Raw genomic sequence first — 23,927 nt, 5'->3', positions numbered from 1 at the left:
TGAGGAGGAAAGAGTGCAATAATAAGGAGCTACACCTGAAATTGCATTCTTTCTCTTGTCCTGTTTGTGTTACGTTCCTGGGCTGCAATTAAGGTTGGAAAAGCAGGAGACAGGGATATACAACTCATACGACTAATAGTCTGTGCAATTTTCAAATTCTAGAAGAAAAACTCTGTCTCCAAAAGTCAGCCTTAGGGCAGGATTCCTACAGATGATGGTGACAGTTTATTTATCCTTACCCTTTCACATTTGAACGTTTCCTGTCTGACACTCACCACAATCGTTCAGTTTGATGCTACTGTACCTTCCCCTTTTATCGTAAAGATAAAAAGGTATTTGCAAAAATATTTTTAATAGCTTAAAATGCATACTAAATTAGTCTATAATTGTTTAAAAACAATACTTGTTGATGCAAAAGCATCCAACATTTTTGGAGCTTAAAAAATTATAAGCTAAAAATAATATTTTGCCGGAAACCCTTAAAGAGCAAAAATAAAAGCAATAGAATACGCTAGTATATCCCATTATACATATATTCACTCAATAACCACATATCCTCTTGTTAAAATTTTTTTAATTATATACAATTTTATTTTTTTTTAATTTTCAGAGAAAAATATATTAATAGTATTTTTTTAAGGATACTTTATCTAATTAAAAATAGCAAATATATAAAGGTATTGATGTTATTAACATTTGCTTTGGCAGGCTGCGTATAACAGTTTTTAATACCTTGCCATAAAAATACTGGGATTTTCGATTAGGCAGGCAAGAGAAGGAATTTTTTCGAAGTTCCTTTGGAATACCATGAGCAGCAAGTTACGACGCTTTTGATTACTTAAATTACAGATGATTAGATAGTAATTCTTAGTATAAATATGTTATGTTAATATGCTAGTTTAATTAAAATATATTTCAACATTCCTAGAGTAAAGTAAAAAGTTATTAAACAAAAACTAAGGCCCCGGGATTCACAACCAATTTCAAATGTGTCTGGCGCTTTCGAAAATGCCTGCTCTCTCTCGCCGATTGAGGATTCTGCGCTCTGCGGCGAAAGGAGCCGAAAGGACCAGAAAGGACGAGGCGCCCGAACTTGTGAATGGCGCCCGGAGCGAGGAAACGAGGCAGCCGGGATTCCGAGGCGGAGGCGGGATGGAGAGAGGCCCGGAGAGCAAGGACTCAGAAAGGAGACGGCGGCGCGAGTGAGAGCGAGCCATTCGTGAATATTTCATGAACGAAGGCAGCGATGGCAGCCAGCCTCGTGTACGTTTGCCGAGGTCCCTTGCCGCCGAAGAGAAATGTAGGGAAACGCATCATCGGCGACAGCAGCAGCAGCAGCAGCAACAGCAGCAGCAGCAGCGATTTCAGCGGCAGCAGCAGCGGGAAAATCGGCAGCAGGAAAATCGGCAGCCTTTCTGCCGTCGTTGCAGTGGCAGCAGCGCCTCCGAATTTTGGCCAATGCGTGTGCTCCTGGCGTTCAGTAAGAAAAGCGTCGCCCAGCGGTCTAGTACGAACGTATACCGAACGCTTTGTATATCCTGTAAATTATATCCTGTGTGTGCGATTGGTCTCGTCTGCCTGGTTCGTGCGTAGTTCGAAACATTGACTTCTGATTGCCTCTAGTGGCAAATTATTCTGGGCTTGGGCTTGCATATTTTTTGTTTAGCGATCATGAGATGGCAGCATACGTTTAAGTTTCCTAGCATTTTCACAACTTTCACTGAGGTGAATCCACGCACTCACAGTCACTGACTTCTGAAGTTGCCAGCCGAATTCGCGCGCGACAAAAACCCCAAAAGCTGCCGGCAAAATAATTGCCATTGCAGGAGCTGCCTTTAAACTTTGCCAGCGACTTTGAGGCGGCTGAGCAGGGCTTCACTTTTTTGTTTGGCGCTTATTCCCTGTTATTTTCTCACATATTTTCATTATTTTCCCTCCTATTTTCCATTTTTTTTTTGGCCTGACATTTTGCATACCAGACATTGATATTAAAACAGAAGACGTCTGGGGGCACAAAACTCGTAGTACTCGCATGACAGGAATATTTATAATTTCCGCTGCCAGCAGACACAACAGAAAAGAAAGAATAATTTGCGATTACTGGCAGGCAGAAGGCGAAGGAAATCCCTGAAACGATATTACAAGCCAAGTGCGCTTGAGTTCGTGTATTTCCGGTTGAACAAACACATAAGCGAAACATAAAGGAAAGGCGAAAAAAATACACATACCCATACTTATGCCAATAAATATATATGTATAGTATATAAAAAAAAGAGTACCCAGCCAGCACGAAAAGTGAAAATACATAAAGACGAGGCGAGGCGAGGCAAGAGCATATTTCATAAGTTTGCACTCCGTACATATAGAAAAAAAACAGAGGCGAGAGCCAGAGAAAGCTGGCGACAAAGGCTAACGCACGACCTTTGGCACCGAGTTCAGCTCCTGCGGAGGGGTCAGCAAATCAATAGAGACAAAGCCGAAGACCGAACCCCTTGCATCCCCTTAGAGCAGGTCCGAGTCCATCCCAGTGCAGCGACCAAGATTCACTCGCAAATAATGCTGACCATGTCGACCCTGATGATGCCAGCACCGACCATAGCCATGGGTGCCCCGCAGATCACAATGGGTCCGCACAAGCCGCCGGAAACGAAGCTGCTGGCCATCCATCCCGCAGCGGCGGCCGCAGCAGCCGCCCAGCAGCAGCAGCAGCAGCAATCGGTGACAGCTGCCCATTTGCAGCACAATGGCCAGCAGCAGCACTCGCAGCAGCAGCAGCAGCAACAGCAGCAGCAGCAAATGTCGCAGCAGCAACAGCAGCAGCAGCTCGTGGGCAGCAACTCCAAGCCAGGTGAGTGGAAAAGCGAGTTTCCCGGGGTGAATGTCCTCCAACGTTTTGGCGGAATTTCCACCGGCAAAAGGTGTTGCATAAATTGAGAAATGTCGCTGCCATTTTGCCCCTGAGACGTGTTTCGAATGCTGCTGGCAACGAACTCGTTTTTATTGCGGGGTCATTTTTCCCATCAACCTGCTTATAATTTATTCTCAATGGATGCCGATTCCTTGGAAAAACTAACGACTAGTTTTCTTAGTAAAATTAATATTTTATTGAACGCAAAAAGTGATTTGCTGGTGATTTACTTCTAAGAACCTTTTTTAAGTAGGAAGCAAATTATTTTAAAGAAGATAAACAGAGTTAGAAAAACTTAATTTGCTTACAAAACAAATAAGCTCAAAGACAAGTGTCTATCAATTCAACATAGTATTTAGTATTTAATTCAACATAACTTTCCATTACTTATAAAAAGTTCAAGTGAAAGACGCAATTTGTTTATAAATGAATTAATATTTTACATCCCAAAAGAAAACAACATTTAAATCGCCAAAACACTTAAGCGGAATTCTTAAAACCAGCAAACAATTTAATACTATGTAAAAATTAATAAATCAAGTATTAGATTAATTTAAAAAACGTCAGCAAAGTCATTTGCAATTCTAAACGTATTCAGATTGGCTTTTAGCTAGGATTTAATTGAATGAATTTTATTTTGCGATATAATTGTGTTTCATTTTCATGCCAGGATTTGTGAGAGCTTAAAAAGTTAGCAAATCATTCAAACGTGGCCATGGCAAAAACATAATTTATTGTATTAGTTGTATCTTAATGAAATGCTGTTTGTGCTGAAAAATATTTTAATTGCCAATGTTTAATTTTTTTGCCACTGGCAATTAAACTTGTTTCCACATTTTAGAAATTATAAATTTGATAATGAAAAACGAGGAAAAGTTAAAGTTAAAAAATTTTTTAAAAACCTCTTGCCAAAATAAATCCCGTTAAAGCTTTAATCAAAATCATGAATAAGCCATCACCTCTGCAGAGAAAACATCAGCTTATATATTCAAACCAAAGTCTGAACAATTACAATTCAAACCGAAAAAAAGCCTCAGGCAATCGATATCAAAGTATTTCATATTTATAGAAATTTGTATGCGTCACATGGCCAAAATCATCCTGGCAACACATTCAATTAAACGTGTCTCAGACAGTCGGAAGTCAAGGGGTAGATTTCAAAAATTCCAATAAAGCACACTTTCGGCCAGTTTTGAATGAGTAAAATTCCAAGGGGGCAAATTCGCACACGTAATCCGAAAATAACAAAACTCGAACACGCATTTCGGAGATGAATTATTGTGGACACCACCCCTCCGGTCTGAAAATGTCAAGCGTAGGCATTACAAGCATAAATATCAGTTACAATTTTCATATTTTTAACCACAAATGAAAAATTTGATACAGCCTTGTCGGTCGGGGCTGGGAAATTGCATGCCCGTAGAGATTTACAACTTAAAAACAACTTAAGCCGAAACTTGGAAACAAAGGCAGGGATAGAGGCAGAAACTGGGACTGTTCACCAATTTGTAGGCCCTTCTCCTTCAGCTTAACAACAACTACAACGACGGTTGCTAATGGCAAAAACTATACACAAATAGACACTGGCAGGCATAAAACCGGAAACAACGGCACAGGAAGCTGCATGAAAATGAAACGAGGAAGGCAGGGAAAACGAGGAAAAGCGGGCGGACTGGCGGGCGGACTGGCGGCCTGACTTTGGACTGTAATGAAAAATGGAAAATGTCTACTATGTCTACTTCTACTAAAAATAGTGAAAAGTTGAGTGTGCGTCGGTGTGGCATCTCTCGTTGAGTCGAAAGCCAGGCAGCAAGAGCAACTTGAAAATGAATTTAATTATGGCAAAAAAGTGAAAATTTCCACACTTGAGTCTGCGAAGTTTGCCTTTCCCTTTGGCCGCCGGAGCGTTGATGAGCGGCTGGAAAAGTGTGAGAAAATTACTAGACAAGACAACACCAACTGGCAGGGCATAAATAGGAGCTGCAAGCCGGGGCGAAAGTGAAGAGTCTGCCGGTTCCGGGCATTGTGTAAGTTGGCTTAATGCGGGGCGGCTTACTACAAACCCGGGAAATCGTTGGGGGAAAGCCCAGGGAAATGAGCAGTGCGAAAGTGGAGCAAATTCACTAGTGGTTAACCGGACAAAAAAAAATGGAGAGTCGTTTCCAGGACAATTGACTTTGCGATGAGCCGCACTTAGTTACTAATTAGCAGGGATATAGAAAAAGTCGATAGCCGCACAAAGGCAATTGATTGCTGAATGAAAATTAGCATACCGATTAGTTTTTCATTGATATTTAATTTGTCTCTCAAAAGAGAGAATTACTGACTATTGATATGGCAAATTAAAATGTTAATATATTATTATAATATTTTTAAATACTTCTCAACGAATAGGTTTAGTCAAAGGTTCAATTTTATTTGTTATTAAAGAGATTACATTACTTCAGCGAACTGTTTATTAATCTATAATGCTGATTTGTTAATTAAAATGTAAATCTTCTTAAAATCTAAAAATAATTATCTCTTTACTTAGCATAGTTGTATTTACCATTGTAAAAAGTATACCAAAAAAATTCGTAAAATTTTATGCAACAATTACAATTTGTTCTCAAAACTGGAGAACTTTCTAACATGGTTTGCCAGTGAACAGAATCAAATAGGAAAAAAGGAAGGAAGGACAATCGACTTTGCGATGAGCCACACTTAGTTACTAATTAGCAGAGGACTAGAAAAAGTCGACAACCGCACACCGACAAAGCAAACATTGATTACCAGGCCAAATGATTGCAAATTGAAAATTAAGCACGCCGCTGAATTTCCAATTCAAATGCGAGGGAGTCGGCCAAACTGCCGGCAAAGCGAAAGGAGCCGAGCGTAACAGGCACATGCATATAAATTTATATATGCAGTGAGCACACACACACACAGCTGCAGTGCCACACGGTGCATGAACTTTCGAGCAGCACTTACACCCACCCATACACAGGGCAAAAAGGGGGGCGCGTTACACCTACATGCCGCTGTTGCAAAAACAAACAGCGACTGCGAGTTTCTCAAGTGTCGCAACTGCAACAGCAGCAGCCAAGCCAACAAGTGCCACAGTAGTTGGCTGCGGAAAGAGTTCCATCCACAGCTTCGCAACGGCATCACAACAGCATCAACCTCCATAATGGCCAACTACAGTGGCAGTTACCCCTAACTGAAAGTCCATATGCTGAAAAATCCTGGCCTTTAATTTAGCTAGCTTTAGGCCCGTTTTCCCTTCTAATTTAAACTTTAAAATTTCCTACGTTTTCGTGGATTTTTTTTGTGAGATAACTGACCCTAGAAGCAACTCACTCTGGTTTAATTAAATATGGCTTTAGTTATACAAATAATACAATTATTAAAATGACGTTTTAAGCATTAGACAAACCAAATTTAAAAAATATTATAAATGTGTGGAGAACGCATTTGAATGGTTTTATTTATTAATAAATACAACATTAAACATTAAATGATTGACATTCAATTTCTTAGTGATCGAAAAGCAAAGCCTAAACAAAAATATTTAAAATCAAAGTCTTAGAAAAATGTTAAGTATATAAGAGCCTTGCATTTTAACTATCAGTATATTTTCTGAAGATCTTTCTTTGAGAAGAAACACATGTTTTCCTGTCCAAAACGTGATGGAATTTCCCTAAGCTAATTTCCACTGTATTTGGCTGTATTATCTCCATCTGCCTGTGATCCGCCTGCACTTGGCTGTTTTTGCTTGCCCCCAAACGATGCAGCAACAACAACAGCGGGCGCGCTTTACTTTCGCTCAGGCGACGGCGACAGCAAAACTTTTAAATTGGTTGGCAACACTTGCAGCTAACATACACATACAGACTCACTCACCCCCGCGTACAGACAAACACACATACTAAATGTTTGTTTTGGAAATGAATTTGCCAATTTTTGTACAGCAGGGAAGGCAAGGGAAAGCGGGGAAAAGTGGCAAAGTGAGGCGAGAGACAGCAGGCAACACCTCAAAGTAATTTGCCAGCAAATCATTGGAAAGAGTCAGCTGCGAAGGCGGAATAGCCGAAAAGGATAGCAGCAGCCGAAAAGTATGCAATGCCAAATGAAACACACAGACACATGTGAAGCGTATAATAGCTACGTTGTGTGTGTGTGTGTGTGTGAGTTTGTGTGGGTATAAAAACCACCAAAGTGAAATGCATTTATCGACCGCAAAGCGTTCGAAATGAAATCTGTTTAAAGGATTTTAATACCCAAGCAGAAACGTGGAGTCTGCATCAGTATCTTTGACTGTGTGTATGTGTGTGTGTGTGCAAGGAGCTGGTTGTGCGGGTGTGTGGGTGCATGGGTGTGGGCGAACACAAAAAGTCAATGAATTCGTTTGGCGAATTGAAAAATTAATTCAGTTGCCGTCGCTGGCATTGATAAGGAGAATCACAGGGAGCTGGAAAAACTTTTACACGCCGCTTTCCTTTTGTGTGTGTGTCTTTATCTTCAGTTCGTCTGTGTTTGTACTTACACACACATTGACAAGCTTTTTACTTACTAATGATTTCTCATTTCGCTTACGGTATTTCTCAGTTACTTGTGCTTTTTGTCTTACTTTGCGTTTTACAGCTCACACAAACACACCCACACACACACACACTTATACCAAATTACTCACTGACGTTGTTGTGGATTTTCTCCATTTTCCCTCTCTGGCAAAACGAAGGAAATTAAGCAAAAAGCGCAAAGATTTATTTCGCTTTGATCAAAATTAAATGAATTGATTTTAATACGCCCCGTGGGCAAGATATTTTCTCCGCTTTCGCAAATGAAAACGCATAAAAAAGGTGTTGGTTGGCCTTGTGGGCGTGGCCGTTTTCTGAGCGCCCTCGTTGTGAGCTTTATTTTATGCCAGCGGCCATTACAATTGAGTAGCTTTGGCCATAGCTATGCGCCAGTGTCTGTGTGAGCCATTTGAATTCCCATCCGCACTGGTAGTGGTGTGGAGTGCTCGTGCTTAAAGACTCTCAATAAATTCCACTTGAATTGGGTACAAAGTGGAGGATGCGATAAAATGTTTAAGAAAAGCGTGTCAAGGAATTAATGTTGTATTGCCCTAAATAAAGGAAATAAATGTAAGAGCGTGCAATGTGGTTTTGTAACTAAGAAAACGAATAATTACTTCGGTTTTCAGTAACGATTCAAGTGATTTAACTAGGTTTTAGCAATTATAGCACTACAACTCTTAGGTATGCAATCAAAAAATTAAATGGTTTTCTGCATATAAACCACATTTTTGTCTTAAACCTTAATCAATTTACTCAACGCAAGCATACAATCAAAAAATTATATTTTTTTGTCTTTAAACTATGTTTATGTAGAAGAGTTTGTTTTATTATGATTATTGTCTGATTACCTGATAATATTAAAACCTGAAAATCGTAACTTCCATCTAAAAATAGGAAGTAAAGGGCCTCGTCGGCGGGTGAAACACAAAAATCGTGGCTCGATTTGATGTCTCCCCACTGTCTTGTTCATTCCGTTTGATTACGTTTCATTTGATTGGTAACATTTTTGACTGTCCATTTTTACACTGCAATTTCTTTTGTTCTTCGTTTTGCTTCCTGTTGGCGGCTGCAAATGAAAAGTTTACATTTCATTGCTCAATTCGACATTTGACATTTGGCAGCGGCACTGGCATAGAAAATGAGGTTCACTTTTTTTTGCCCAGTCTCCGATTTTCAGTGTTTTTATTTTCTCCCTTTTCGTTTTCAAAATTCAGACAATTGACAGCGGCGTCATTGTTGTTGTTCGTATTGTTTGTCATCGCATTTGTCGCTTTTTGTCTGTCTCTTTTTTCGTCCTGGCGCCGTGTAATAAAAGTGTCTGCGGATCGTTCGCTTGTTGCACGGTGTAACAAATTGCTCATGCCCGCATCGCATCCGAGCAAAGCGGATTTGTGAGGATGGAGGTGGAGATGGGGAAGGGGAAAGGGAAAGGTGTGGGTCCAGCCACTGGTCAACACTTTGGCGCAATTTAAATTTCATGCATTTTTCATTAACGCCAAAAAGAGGCGACCACTCGACTGGGGTCCTGGTCCTCCATTACCCAGCGACAAGGACGTGAACTGTTTTACAGAGCTTGGCCAAGAAAGAGTGCCACAGCAGCGGGAAAAATAGTAAGGGTACAAACTATAAGTCTTATTTATTTTAAAACATAATTATAGGACCCTTAAGACATTTCTTGGAATTAAGGCATCCCAAGAAAAGGCATGGAATTTTTTTACTTACAGTAAAGAACGCTTATAATAGCTATATTTAACATACAGTCATTTTATAGAAAATGTCTTGCCTCTTTCTTTGTTCCGGACATGAGTTTATAAGCAAAAAACATAGAAACATTTTGGCAGACAAAGAAAATTTAAAAACATTTTACTAAATGGCTTTTCAATGACTTTGGCCAACTGATCTGCTGACCGCAACTGTAGATTAAGAGACTGAGAAAAGGAGGGCCGAAACGGGAAGTTGGCTCATCTTAAATGCCCATCTATTTTACTGCTGCTGCCCCATATACCAAAAACACACAGAACACTTGGGCTCGAGAGCCGAGACCCATTTACATTTTCGTACTTTGCAATGCCCAGCCTCTCCACCATGGCCACACTCTGAACACAAGACCATCCTGTAGTTCGGTTCGTATCGATTTTGAGTGTCGCCTGCCATTCAAATGGTTTTTATTTCGCATTTATGTGCCCGTCCCAGACTTTGTCCTCACACTTCTCAGTTTTTCCTGGGGCACTGACTGACTTTGGCACGTTTTAATGCATCGGCCACAGTACCTCCTTCAGTCGGCAAGCTGGGACCCAAGTTACACAGGGAACTAATATTAAAATACAGTTTGTTATATCTAAGCAACTTAAAAAAAAATATGTTCAGCTGAAAAAAAATCAAACAATTTTTTTTAGAAATTCAATAGAACTTTTCCCTAATCAAATTATTTTAAATTGTTCTTATAAAAATATTTCATAATGATAAATATGATAATATATTAAACATTTGACCACTGACTACGTCAGAAAAAACAATAATTAAATTTTGTCATTAATCTATCTAAACCATCTTCAGGCAAACAACAAATAAATAATTTTTTAGATACTTGGACGGATAGAAAATTCCACAAAAGGCCTAAAATATTTTCTCTCCGTGCACATTGTACGTGTGAGTCCTTTTCCTCAACCCTTTTCTTTGCCGCCGAGTCCGCATTGTTTTGCTCGTTTGGCACTACCGCTCTTCGGCCTTCTTTGCCTTCGTTTTTATGCCTGGACAAACTTTTGCATAAAGTCATTTGGGGCGTTGATGGAATTTTTGAACGGACCTCCCATCGCCGATCGCTGGGAAAAGCGTTTAGTCTTGAGCTAAGTTTTATGAGCTGTGCGTGCGAACTTCTGTTTGACTTTGGTCTCACTTGCGCTGGCAAATACGGCAATTTATGCAAATAATAATTTATAAAATTTATAAAATTTCGCATAGTTTTCCGGGGCCCAAAAAGAGAACGAGCTTAGCCGAAAATAAAAACAGTTTGGGCTAAATAAAACAAACTGTAGGTAAATAAAACATGGACTGCGGGCTGGCCATGGGTTTCCGGCTTGGCCAGGCCATAAAAAGTGCTAAGTAAACACATGTGCCCGAGACCCCCGCTCTTTGCACATCCGCACCCGCAAAGCAAATGCCTGCACATAGTGTAAACACATAAATTTATGCATTTTCAATGGAGAGCTGTTAGCATAAATTTACGGCCCAAAAAAAAAAATGGGGAAAAATCAACGACTGGTTGGGAGGGGGGCGGGAAATGGTGTTGGAGGGTCAGCCAGCAACAACAAACTGTGCAAAAGTGCTTAACAAAACAAAACAAAACAGAGCGAAAATAGCGTTAAAGCAACGCAAAGCAAACAGTCGACAGTTGAGTTGCTGCAGAGCTCGAAACAAACAAAAAATGCAAACAGAAAACAAACACAGCAAAAAGGCAACTCGCCGGAAAGCGGAAAGGGGGTCGTTTGGGGTGCGGGTGGTCGGTTAAGGGTTAACCGGGGGGAGGGGATGGACAAGCGGGAGTGCCCAGCTGGGGTGTCCTGCAAAAAACTTGAAGCAAATAGAGAGACTGCTTTAAAAACCTTAACACATTTCCAATGATTGAATCAATAAACGGCGACAAGTGCGTTTGTATTGTTCGGTGGGAGTTTGTTTGTGAGCGGCCTTTTACACTGAGCGAAAGATGGCGAAATTTAAAACAAAATTACTTGTTTTTTTCCTATAATATTTAGATCAGAAGAGGCTGAAGTTACTAGAGGGTTTACAATGTTCTTCATAATATAATGCGGTTTTCATGTTAACCTAAAGACAATCATATTTTCTTTACTTATTTAAATTTATATTAATGGTGCAGTTATTGTTTTACCTATTTTTGATCAACCTATTGTAAAATATAAAAATACTCTTGGGATCAAAATATTTCTTGGGGTTTTCCTCAGAAGTAAAATCATTCAATTCCCAATGTAGACTTTTCGCTGAGTGCACTTTTTGCGACTGCCGCTAACTACTGCCAATTGGCGATACGGAAAAGAGCAACTGCTGCCCTTTTTCGGCAGGATGTGTGTCTCCCTGTTATTTTTGCATACTTGCGTTTGTTGCCAGCTGACACTGCTAGGTACCAGAAGCTTTTTTCTTGGCCAAAAAGAGCGATTTTAACCTGCACCTCTGGCCTGGTGTTTTTTATTTGCCACTTTTGGCCGAGGGCTGTGGCCAACTGCACTCCGAATTTCATATGGCAAACGTTAAAAGCTTTTCCTGCTGGCCAGGGGAAAAAAAGGATTTACCGAGTCAATTTGAGGCTTAAGTCCCAAACCGTCTAATCCTGAAAATGCAGTATTATTTAGATATGTTTCCGGCATAAACCACGCTCAGAGCACGCTTTGTGCTGGCTGCAAAAACTTTCTCTAATTATAAATATCAGTTGCCATGACCGTTTCACATTCGTTGCTCCGGCCAGGAGTTGAATGGAAGCCGCAGAAAACAATTTGCAAACTTTGCAGGATCTGCGGTGGCTTTTTCTCATGTCTTCTTCGTCCTCAAAAGAAAAACTTTAAACATTTTCATCGCACTTTTCAGCGCAGAAGTCATGGCGAGTCGGAGTTAGGTATGTCAATAAGCACGCACACCGTACATCCCCGGCAACTTATCAATTTTTCCATGCTCAAACCCACTTAACGAAGATCCCCAAAGGGGTGCACTTTTTTTTCGGGGAATGGGGGCGGATTGCAGGACTGTAGACTGTACAAACATTTGACTCCGGCGGAGAGGCAATGGCAAAGTCAAAACGAAGCGGAGATGCAGTCGGAAATGCCATTGAAAATAGTTTAAAGTTGCACCAAAAAGGATATTGAGCTAAGCCAGTTGCGGCTTACAAGGAGGAGTATATGTGAATGTGCGTGTATGTGGGCTATTCCCTTTACACTCGAAACATTTTGTAGGTTTTATCAATAATTTTTGTAGTTTTACAAGATCTGACAATATTTTTCACAACGAAGTCGATTTATCAGTAGTATTTTTTGATAATGTTCTAAGAATAACTGAAAGTAAGGAAGACATTTATCAATATTTATATTTTATAATATAAAAGGATATCAACAGAAAACTGTTTTCCAGGCAATAGTTACTTATCGATGAGGCAGACAAATACCTAAGTACTTCCTTCGAAGTTCCTTAAAATAATTCTGCCTAAATGCCTTAGCTATGACCAGGATTTTCCTCGAGTGCACAGTGTGTGTTTGCCCATGTGCTGGTGGTGTCCTCTGTTGGTTTTCTATTTGCCTTCGACTCGCTGCTCGCTGGCTGCTTATGGAAATCCGCATGATGATTGCATATCCTTCGCCAGAGACGCTGCCATATCCCTAATGCCGCCGAAAGTTTGCGTTCATTTGGCTGCTGCATGCCAGCCGGATTCCCGCCATCCTCCTCCTGCTCCTCCTGCTGCTCCTCCTTCTTCCTGTCATATATTTTCTCTCCTCTTTTTCTGTGATGCTTTCAGCTGAGAAAACTTTTACTTGGTTTTTCCTATTTTCCTTGTCGGCTGCGGTGGCGGTGGCCAAAGTGTTTCTCTTGCATTTGAAGAGCTTTTTCTTAATGTCACTTATGCATAAGTTCCTATGAGTTTGGCCACACACACATTCACATACACTTACACTCGCCTATATACATACGTACTCGCACATATATGCATATCCATGGCCGGGGTGGAAGCTCACTCATGTTTGCATGTGGATAAAAGTGCAGCGGGTGTGCGTGTGTTTGTGTTTGAGACTAACTTGATGGCACATCCTCCATGGGGATTTACAAGTGCTTAGTTCTATGTCGCAAAAAACGCTTTAATATTATTATACTTTCTTCTATATGCTCTGGCAATTTTTGCTATTTTTTCATTTGCTTTTAAATTAAATGAAATGGCCCGGGAAAGACGGAGACGCAGGCCACACAAATTGAATGCCCAGATTCTTAAAGCCATCCCCCAAACTCCAGCCACATACAGCCACATCATAAATAAACACCGACGGACACACGCGCCTTGATGTATTACATGTGTTGGCATTATTTACTTAACTCGGCTCTGCTCTATTTTAGCCGCTCCAAAAAGTCAAGTCTACTTTTGTGGGCGCAGCTATTAGTGCAGCAGCAACAACAATGCCACATCCCTGCCACAAGGATGAAGACATTACGGCCCAGCATGCGTTACCAACACACACATACACACACACACAGGCAGGGGCGTAAAGAGAAAGAAATATAATGCCAACATAACATTTAATCCAAGGAATTCCATATCGCAGCCAGTGGGGAAGCCACGCGAAGGCAAACATTTGGCACCGTGAAGCAAAGTTGGATGTTGGCGGGCGGCAAATGTGGTCGAACAAACAGCGGCGAAACCCTAGAAGGGCTTTGAGAATTATCAGTTTAGGTGTTCACCGAAATGGCATAGAATAAGTATTTAATTAGCCGAAATGATGCCTGATTTGCTATCAGCCCTCAAGTGTGTACACAGAAAATTAGTATATTTGATTGGGGTTTTGGATGTTCTATAAATTAATAGGTAAAAAAAAAACACATAGTTTATTTGTAAAAAAGTTTCCAAATAGATAAGCTCTATATATTAGGGTATAAGCAATTGAATGACAGCAAAAAGAAAAGCCCAAATAATGAACAAAGAATAAAAAGTAGTAAGTAAATAATAAATATAATTGAACAAACCCTTTAAAACAATCATTCGATCAAAATTACTGTCTTGAAAGAATCAATATCTAATTGTTGCTTATAATCTAAGAGATTAATTTATAAAATGTAAAATTGTAAGAAGTGTTTATTGTGTAGGAAGCCTTAATTCAGCTGATATAATTTTAAAAATATTCTAAACGTTTTCCTAGTCAATCGCAGTCAGCTTTCAAATAGCAGAATAGCCTGCAACCTTCAGACAAAGTACAAAGCCTTTATGGCTAATGCCTGGACGATCATTGCGTAATCTGAGCAGCTCCCACAAAGATTCAGGCTGCAGGGCCACTCGTAATGTTTATTTCCACTGTGCTTATCTGGACAGAGTCAGATTCAGAGGCGGATTCAGGGGCTGTGTGGTCCTAGCTCTGGCTCACTTAAATGGCGCACGAGAAAAATGGAGGAGCGCAGCAGAAATACTTTTAGCAGCTGAACTGAGCTGAGCTCTGGTCTGGCTTGGTCTGGTCTGATTTCTGGTCTGGGTTCCTGGTCTGAGTTTCTGGTCTGGGGATGAACCAGCAGCGGAAGGAAGAAATAATCATAAAAATTATTTCAGCATACATGTGTGCGAGTGGTGATCATAATGTTGCAAGGCGTCGCTGGGGGAATCTCTTCATTTTCGATGCCTTGGCAGGATTTACACTTTAATGGCGGGGCGGCCAAGAAAAGAAAACGGAGGCGTGGCTGGCCTTTTTAATTTTCGTGCTTCATATTTTCTATTTAGCAGGAGACCTTGGAGGCATGTGTGGGTGCAAGTCGGTGTTAATGGGTCTCGTGTCTGGCCAAATTGATATCCCGCCGTCGTTTTTAATGCCTTATGAATGCGGCTAATGAAACTGTGCGCACTTTTTATGATTATTTTTTAAACCACACTTAATGCTCATCGTGCTCCCTCGCTTTTATTTACTTTGCAGGTAAGCCAGCCGTCTCGACCGAGACTTCATTTGCCAAAAAAAAGGGAGCCGAAAAAGCATGATTGGAAGTCGGTAATTTTGAAGGTCGTGACGGTGAGTTGGCAAAGCCGCAAATTTGATTTATTCGGGCACGTGGATGCACCCGGGGGCGCCAAGAAGCAAAATAAAAGGGCAACTCGGAGACCACCACTGACAGCATCGTTAACATTTAATTATGCCATTTTCATTTCCGTAATGAAATGAACTTGTTAGGGAAGCCTTTGTTCTCTTATTCATTGCCCTGGCAAATTATCATTGATTTTGTTGCTTAATCCGCCTGACCGTGGCACTAAGGTGAGCATTAAATCGAATTAATTTCGGGGAGCACTCGGTGGGTGGGTCCCTTCCACCCCATTTGTCGGTTTCCAGTTGTCCGTTGGAGTGGCCATTTGACATTTGTCGACAAAACGTTTACATTAAATGTCTTGTGCCGTGTGACCATTGCCTGTTCCTTCTTCGTTTTTGTTTCGTCCTTTTGGGGGGCGAAGCCCCACATTTGTATTATACCAATGTCTTGGTGATGTCTACGGGTCGACATTCCTGGAATTTTGCGCATTGTCCGGACGGAGCGAAAGTGACAGGGATGGCAGGGAACGAGAGCTGGACGCTTAGCGCCCAAGTTGAGACATTTGCGTTGACAATTGCTCGGAATTGGAAATAAGATATTTGCCAGTCCTGACTTTTATGTGGGGCTGGGGCGTTTCGCAGCTCGAATTGTATTTATTGCCAATTCGGGGAATGTCATGACCATACATTAGTCAAGTCCAATGACAAATGCAATTAAACACATCACTCTACGACCAATCTTCCCTCTCAAAAATCACTCAATTTGAAATTTCGTGTCGGGTTCTTTGGGGTCTCGCACACGCTCCATTAAACGGCAAACAAATGCCGAGAAGTCGAAGCAACCCGGCGGCATTGTACGCAAATTTTTTAATTTATTGCATAAAATGTTTTCGGGTTTTCCTATGCTGGCAAGCCACAAAAGCCAAAGAAATTGTTTCAATTTGTCATGACAATTTCTTTGAAATGCCGCAGCTAAAAAATGTCCGCCCCCGCGAATTCTTGATGGGCGGGGGGGCAATGGCAATGTCGTTTGCCATCAAAGCACTGAATTCAATTTGGTTTAGGGCGAAGCCCGGCTCATTCCTTTGGTAATTTCCAAAGTTCCCACGTAGGTCTATGCCGCCTGCTTTATTTGCTCGGCTGTAATTTGCAATTTTCACCTTGCCGCGGAGGCAAAATTCGCAGGAAGGAAATCGTTGAGAGCTAGACCATTATCAGAATTGCGAGTGGGCCGTGGGTCTGCGAGTTGACAAATCAGCGGCGCCTTCCCAATGACATTAAAGCCAGTTCAGTTGAGCCGAGGCCGTAATGCTTGGCTGCCGCTGATGATAATGGATGCTGCTTTTGGCTCAGCCATTTGGCAAGCGGCTGCAGTAAATCTGATACTTCCCTTGGCATAAATAAATAGGCACATACTCGCGGTATGGGGGGCCTAAAGCCGATCGCAATCTGAAATTGCAGGCTGCAAAATGTGGAGTCAAATGACCTAAATTAATGTGGTACAATGCTGCTGATAGCGGCCAGCTTTATAATTAAATAGGGACTAACAATGGTCTCTCGAGTATTGACTTATGGAATTTATAAAATTATTTTATAGCAGGACCATATTATAAAAGCATTTGCATCTTTAGTTTCATATATATTATATGACCACATTCATTGTTCTGTTTTCTAAGTCCATTCAAAGAAAATGGTTGAATATACAATTTAAACAAATGCTCTGCTTTCATATAGATTTATTTGAAATTTCATGTAAAAGATTAATTTCCATTCTTAAACTTTGACTGTACTACCTTTTTTCTGGGGAAGTACTCAAATGAAATACCCAAACAAAGGTCAAGTAATAGAAAATCTCTTATAGTATTCATTATAAAAATACCATTCCATATGCCACTACTCTCATGAAATGAAATCCAACCTCTTAAGCGACTTAATCTGAATGCGTGGAAACGAGAAAACAATTTGGCTAATAGATGCATTCTTCCATTCGCTATCCATTCGCCTGCATCTTGTGGCTGCCACTCGAATTAAAAGCAACGTGTCCCTGGGCAACGCAAAGCATCCTCGGACCAAACATCTCACGTGGCAAAACCAAACTGAGCCCGAACAGGACGATAAATCTCCAGCTGGAAGCGTTGGCATCGATGATGCGCCTTTAAGCTGCTTAGTCTCTGTCCGCATCCTGATTCCCCCCTCCCCTTGACTCCCCTCCCCACTCCCCCCCCTTGGCTTTCCGCCGAACTCCATGGCTTGGCTTGCAATTTCCGCTGCGCCGGCGGGACGCATATTAGCTGGCTGTCAGTGGATTGTGAATTCTGGACTCCGGGTGGACAGGCGACGGAAGCATCACGGCGGAAGCGCAAGAACAAAGTAGCTTGATCCGGACAGCTCTGGGCGAACAGACACTGCAGCTGGAATTTCCACAGCCCCTTTTGCGAACTGAACCTGATGACTGGCAGTCGCGGATGTAACAATATGATTGGATTATTATTATATTATTTATTGAAAGGGCCCGGCTCAAGTGTTGCCTGCTCCGGAGATCGGGGGCGGCGGATAATGAATGGTGGCATCGGCATCGGCATCGACATCGACATCTTTTCCTCCTTTTTTTTTTTGGTTTTTTCCCTACTCTGCACTAGTTTTTCTCACCCGGACTCTTTTTTCGTTGGCCTCAAATGGCAGGCAGACATGCAATCAGCCCGGCATCTCTGCCGGTCGGGCGTTTGTAATTGGGCCCTTTTATCTCGTCCACCGTTCGGGCCAATTAAAGTTAGTTTGCAAAGTAATTAAGACGATTATGTGGCGCTCAAGTATCAATAAGCGCCAATTATCCAAGTATTTCGCATCGATTGTTACCCGTTGCGGTGCTCTTTTCGGTTTTTCGCTTGAAATAATTTTGTTAGATAATTTTTTAGCGCCACTTAAGTGATTGCTTTCGTTGGCCAAGGCAAGGTTATGTAAATGGAAAATGGAAAACCTAATTGCGGACACGAAAAATAATTATGGCAGAGGGTCGGAGGAAAAGAGTTGGCTGACATGGATTTAATTGGGATCACAGTAGGTGATGGAAATACGAAAATTGGTTTTTAGAAATTTAAGTATAGGGAAAATATGTTGGCATTATTATTTAAGAATAAAGAGTCAATATTATAAAATATTTTTATATTTTAGTTTTAACCTAGATAAGCCTATAAAAAGCTTTTGTTTTTACTTTACAGAACGTAAGAAGATTTAATTTCATATAATCATATTTAAAGGAATAGAGATTAATCCGAATTTATACTTTCAAATATAAGATAATATTTTTATAATCCCAAATTTAATGATAGTTTTTCACTGTGTACGGCGAAAAGGGTTTCCAAAGCCAAAGCCAACTGTCAAGTGCAAGTAGAAATCATGCAACTTCAGCTAGCTAAACTGCAGTCAATGCTGGGCGTCAATCAAGCAACTTTTGGCTTTTGCTAATGAACTTCAGGGCGCATCCACTCATTTGAAAGTCACTCAGCTTAATTCACAACACTGCCACGCCCCCCGTAAGTCCGCCCCCTCTACGAAGCAGAACTAATTCCAGAGTCTGTCGCTTCGGCAGTGTCAGAAAGCCAAATTTTAATCTGTGAATTGCCAAAACTTGATAAAGAAAGTTCAGTCTTGTATGCCACATGCTTAGATGGATGCCACACCCAGTGGATCAGTGGGTGCAGGACTTGCAGGGATTTCGGGGGCACTGCTGCACTTTGCAGGCCATAGCTCACTCTGACATCGCAATCCCCCATCTATGGCGATTCATACATCTGCTCTCTGCTCTGGCTGAAAATTCCTTTGCGTCATTGGCAAAAGTTACGCGCATTTGAAATCCCCCCCAAAAACCCTTCGGGGAAAAAATAAATCTTCGACTTTAGTGTGTTTGCACTGCACAAGGGGAGTGCTAAAAAGCATTTGTTATCGCCGCAGCAACATAAATTCACTTTTGTAATTATTTCTGGTATTAGTAGCTGAGGTAACAAGCGGAGAAAAGTCAGCCAACGACTGCTGGCTCTGACCGAACTCCATCATGGCAGCAGCTCCTTCCGCCCCCCGAAACCCCTAGAATCCTTAGCACCCACTCATGTCCCTACACTGAAACACAATAGTTTTAAAATTTATAATATATCAGACACAGGAGCTGAAATGTAAAGGGTAGAAATAGCTAAGCATTTAGATAATAAGGGACTAGCTCATTTGTAATATTATTAAATAACTAGTAGTTGAATGCTGAAAGATCTTGACAGGTTAGATTATACATTTGGTAATGTATGAATAGCTATTCTTTTTTCAGAAGTAATAAGAACACAATTAAACTTATTAGGAAAAAAAATTGTTTTTAAAAGTTAATATTATGTTTTGGAGCGAAGATATGGCGATTTAAAAATCCACAATTTTAGTTGCTCATATTTATAGTGATATTTTTCTTAGGTGTACCAAAAGCAGCAACGACTCAAAACGAATGGACGGCAGCGAGATTATTTGTTAAAGCTGGCAACTGAGCAGCAGACTGTGCTTAAAACACACACCAGCGCCCACCCACCCACACACACACACACACACATACGCAGGAGCTTAACCCACCAATACACACATAGCAACAACTTTAAAATTGAATCAATCATTCTCACTTTGATGCACATCAGCAACAGAAGCTGCCATCGTTGCCGTCGACTGCAGTTTTAGCCAAAGAAAATGGTTCATAGGCGAAACGGCTTGGTCACTGGAAAAGCGGGGGAGGGGAGCGGGGGAAAAGCGGGAAAGGCCAAGGAGAGTGGGTTAGGTGGCAGCATAAGCTGTAACTATAAACAAGCAGCTTATGTGTGTTTCAGTCGTTCGTTTTCTGCTTTTTGCACTGGGTGTTAATTTTTGTTGGTTCATGAAGTCGTCTGCTGCTTCTAAAGCTTTCTGGCTGCTCGAGCTCCTTTTTCCCTATTGCTACAGAGAGAAAAATATTCCAAAGCTATATTATATTTTATGGTTTTAATAACAGCGAAGATTTGATTATCAAATGTTGATTAAATGTGTAAAAGAAATGATAATAAAATTTGAATAAATAACACTCAGATAAAAAGTGCAAATTATTTAGTTTATATATTTAAATTAACTTAATCCTTTGTTTTTGAAGAAATATTAACAGATTTTCTAAGGGTTTCACAAAAAGTAGGATTTTAAATTCTTTAAAAATCAGTTCTAATACATCCTTCTGATAATGGATACATTTCTGGTGATATGTTCTCCCTGTGTAGCCCTGCTTAAACACTTCTCAACATGGCCCGGCAGCTGTGCGCTGTTCTAACGAGCAAAAACTAATAAATCCCCACGAAAATGGCTGCGGAAACGGAAGCCGTGTGTTGTGTTCAGCTCCCTGTTCACAGACCCGATCCGATCCCAGTCCGAGTCCGAGTCTGAGTCCCAAAAAACAGAGGAGAGTCGAATCCGAATCCGTATCCGAATCCCTGGCCAGGGCTTGGATGTCTATGTCTGTCTGATGTGTTTTCTTGCTTAATTCTTATTATTATCCCAGCCATTATTATGGCCGTGGCTGTTGCTGTTGTTGCTGCTGCTTTTGCCGACGTCTTTCACAGATTTCCTTGGCCGGGCTTCTTTTATTCATTCATTCTTTAGCACTTGGCACGCTGCCTCTCCCTGTTTCGTGTTGCTTATCGTTTGCTTGTATTGTTATTGCCACTGCCACTGCCACTGCCACAGCCATTGTTGTGGTGTTGTTGTCATGCAATAGTTCATTTTAATCTAGCAGCCGGATAATGCAAGAAGGATTCCGTAATTTAGCCTCAGTGTTTTCAGCTCCTTGGGCCGCCTTTCTTTGTCTTCCCATTATCGGGCGGCTATATCTGCTCGTTGTTTCTGCCGTTGATTGCGCAAAGTTTGCAGTGGCCAACTTGAGTTATAATAAATTTCATCACATTTCCCGGTGCTGACCCCAAATAAAATAGAATACGCTCAGAGCCATAACATGATTATTTCATCGCCGTTTTCAGTCAACTTTCCACTCCAGCATGCCCAATTGCAGTCAAGTGGCCGCAGTTCCAGATGAAATCAGATGCAGCAGATTTAGTTGAATCCATTTACGGCTCCATGGGCGGCGGCTTCAACTTTTTAAACAGTTTGTCACATAAATTAATTGCCGGCAGTGGAAACTATTGCGAGTAAAAATGATAGCAGCAACTTTTCAGTCACGTCTGGCACATGGAACATGGGACATGGAACATGGCAGCTGCACTTCGCCCAACACAACCCCATTTTGCGTGCTCTGGAAACGGGATGTCCTTTAAAACTAGAAGTCCTTTAAAAGCTTAGTTCACATTCAAGGACAACTACCTTTGGTGCTCTGCGTTTTTGTCTTGTAATGATAAAAATTGGTGTACTTTATTTGAGCATAGTTTTAATGTACTTATAAAAAGGATTTTTCATGCTAAAAACACTTAAATAAATAATCTTTTAATTATTTTTGCTATCGTATTGAAACCATTTCTGCGGCTTCGTTTGAAAGATGATATTTTTATACCCAAACTTTCCTGGGGAATGGCTCCCTTCTCATAAATCTTCCCTCCAATTCCTGTGGCTCTCAATTACACATCAACGCGTTCGGCCAATGACCAACCTGCTAGTGGAAAGGAATCCCCATCACATTGGCTCCACTCTGACCCCTTTTACAATCCATTCCCGGCAAACTGCAAGACAAACTTTACAACTGCCCCAACGGATCCAGCAGCAGAAATATATTGCTGGGAAATAGGGTGAATGGGATTTGGGTGGGAAGTCCTGGGAGGTAAGGACTAGGGTTGTTTAAACATCGATGGTGGACACTATCGATGTTTTCGGCTATCGATGGTGGCCACTATCGATACTATCGATAGTATCGAACATTTTGAAAGCTAAAAAAAATAAAACTAAATATTAATAGTAACAAATTCAGAATCGTATTTTATTTCACTGGACGCATTTACGATTATACATAACAAACGAAAAAATAAAGACTTCATATTAATAACATATTAAAAAAATATATATTTACGATACAAGTTTGTAATTATATTTAAAAAATAAGAAATTCATAATAAAACAAAAAGGAAAATTATAAGAGATACACGTTTCTTAAAAAAGGTATTTTTGGTTAATACATAACTAATTAAAAAATGAGAAATTCATATTAAATTCATGTTAATTAAAATTGCTACAGGTCCACGTTTTTGTTCAAAAACAATAGCCGGTTTACATTTTCCGGCTTTAGCAACAAATCTGAACTAATAATATAATGTAACAAGAAAGGAAAGCTAACTTCGGGCGGAGCCGAAGTTGAAATACCCTTGCAGAATATTCTGTAAATTATATTCTTCAAAATTATTCATATGATGCATTCTTAATACTCATAAAAAATCCCAACTTCCTAACGTTAAAAACACAAAGTAATGGCATTTCCAATCGTTCAGTTATATGGCAGCTATAGGATATAGTCGGCCGATCCTTATGAAACTTAAAAGGTCGGATTGATTGGCCAAAAATAAAACCCATAGAAATTTTCAACTTCCTAACTTTACAAACACCAAAGTTATGGCATTTCCGATCAATCAGTTATATGGCAGCTATAGGATATAGTCGACCCATCCTTATGAAATTTGGTACGTCGGATTGGTTGGCCAAATATAAAACCCATAAAAAATCCTAACTTCCTAACTTTAAAAATACCAAAGTTATGGCCTTTCCGATCGTTCAGTTATATGGCAGCTATAGGATATAGTCGGCCGATCCGGCTCGTTCCGACTTATATACTACCTGCAATAGAAAGACAACTTTTGGGAAAGTTTCAAGCAGATATCTTTGAAACTGAGGGACTAGTTTGCGTAGAAACGGACGGACGGACGGACAGACGGACAGACGGACAGACGGACAGACGGACAGACGGACATGGCTATATCAACTCAGGAGGTGATCCTGATCAAGAATATATATACTTTATAGGGTTGGAAATGTCTCCTTCACTGCGTTGCAAACTTTTGACTGAAATTATAATACCCTCTGCAAGGGTATAAATATAGTCAAAAGTTTTTAATATACTCGCTTACATTGATCCTTCTTTAATTTCGTGGAATTGCAGTGTGACCTTAAAGTGGAAAATTCTAGCAAGCTTCCAGAAATATACCACAATATACTAATTTTTTTGTTCAAATATACCACAAATACTTAGAAAAAAATATTCTTTTTCTGAAACGATAGTATCGATGGTGGCCCAAAACCATCGATGTTTGCTAAATTTTTCGACCATCGATACTATCGATAGTACCATCGATTTTTTTAACAACCCTAGTAAGGACAACAAACCGCAAACTTTCGTTTTGTAGTTTAACTAATGAAACATCAGAGTGCACGCAGCAAATGCACAATGCAAATGCCAAAACAACAATGAAATTCAAAAGCAAGTTTCAAAAGTCTACCCACAAGGGTATCGACTATAAGGTATCCAGTACTTAGTATGCTTAAGAGCTGAAAAAACCCGATCATGATAACAATGTAAGTAATCAAATGTTGAATTTATATTTTTAATTTGGAAATTAGTTTTGAAAACACCTCTTTAGGACGGTTAAAAAGTTATGAAAATAAAATTTTTAAAATACAATAAAATAAACAAGATTGCAACGAACAAAATAA

General features: G+C 40.4%; 1 protein-coding gene across 9 annotated transcripts in view; it reads left to right on the top strand.

Moving 5' to 3' along the window:
- Positions 1 to 1,445: 1,445 nt before the first annotated feature.
- The window catches only part of LOC108047440 (nucleolysin TIA-1), a 97,477-nt gene continuing 74,995 nt past the window's right edge, over positions 1,446 to 23,927 (top strand). The window contains exons 1-2 of one of the 9 annotated variants that reach the window (XM_044458588.1): positions 1,446 to 1,507; positions 2,108 to 2,848. In XM_044458588.1, the coding sequence (XP_044314523.1) occupies positions 2,557 to 2,848 (292 nt within the window). In that variant the 5' untranslated portion in view covers positions 1,446 to 1,507; positions 2,108 to 2,556. Of the gene's footprint in view, positions 2,849 to 23,927 lie in introns of all 9 variants that reach the window. The other 8 variants (XM_044458583.1, XM_044458584.1, XM_044458587.1 and 5 more) reach the window with 8 other exon arrangements.

Source organism: Drosophila rhopaloa, unplaced genomic scaffold, assembly GCF_018152115.1.
Source record: "Drosophila rhopaloa isolate 14029-0021.01 unplaced genomic scaffold, ASM1815211v1 contig_167, whole genome shotgun sequence".
Classification (NCBI taxonomy): Eukaryota; Metazoa; Arthropoda; class Insecta; order Diptera; family Drosophilidae; genus Drosophila; species Drosophila rhopaloa.
The sequence above is the reverse complement of the archived record's forward strand: the minus strand, read 5'-3'. Positions and strand labels throughout refer to the sequence as shown.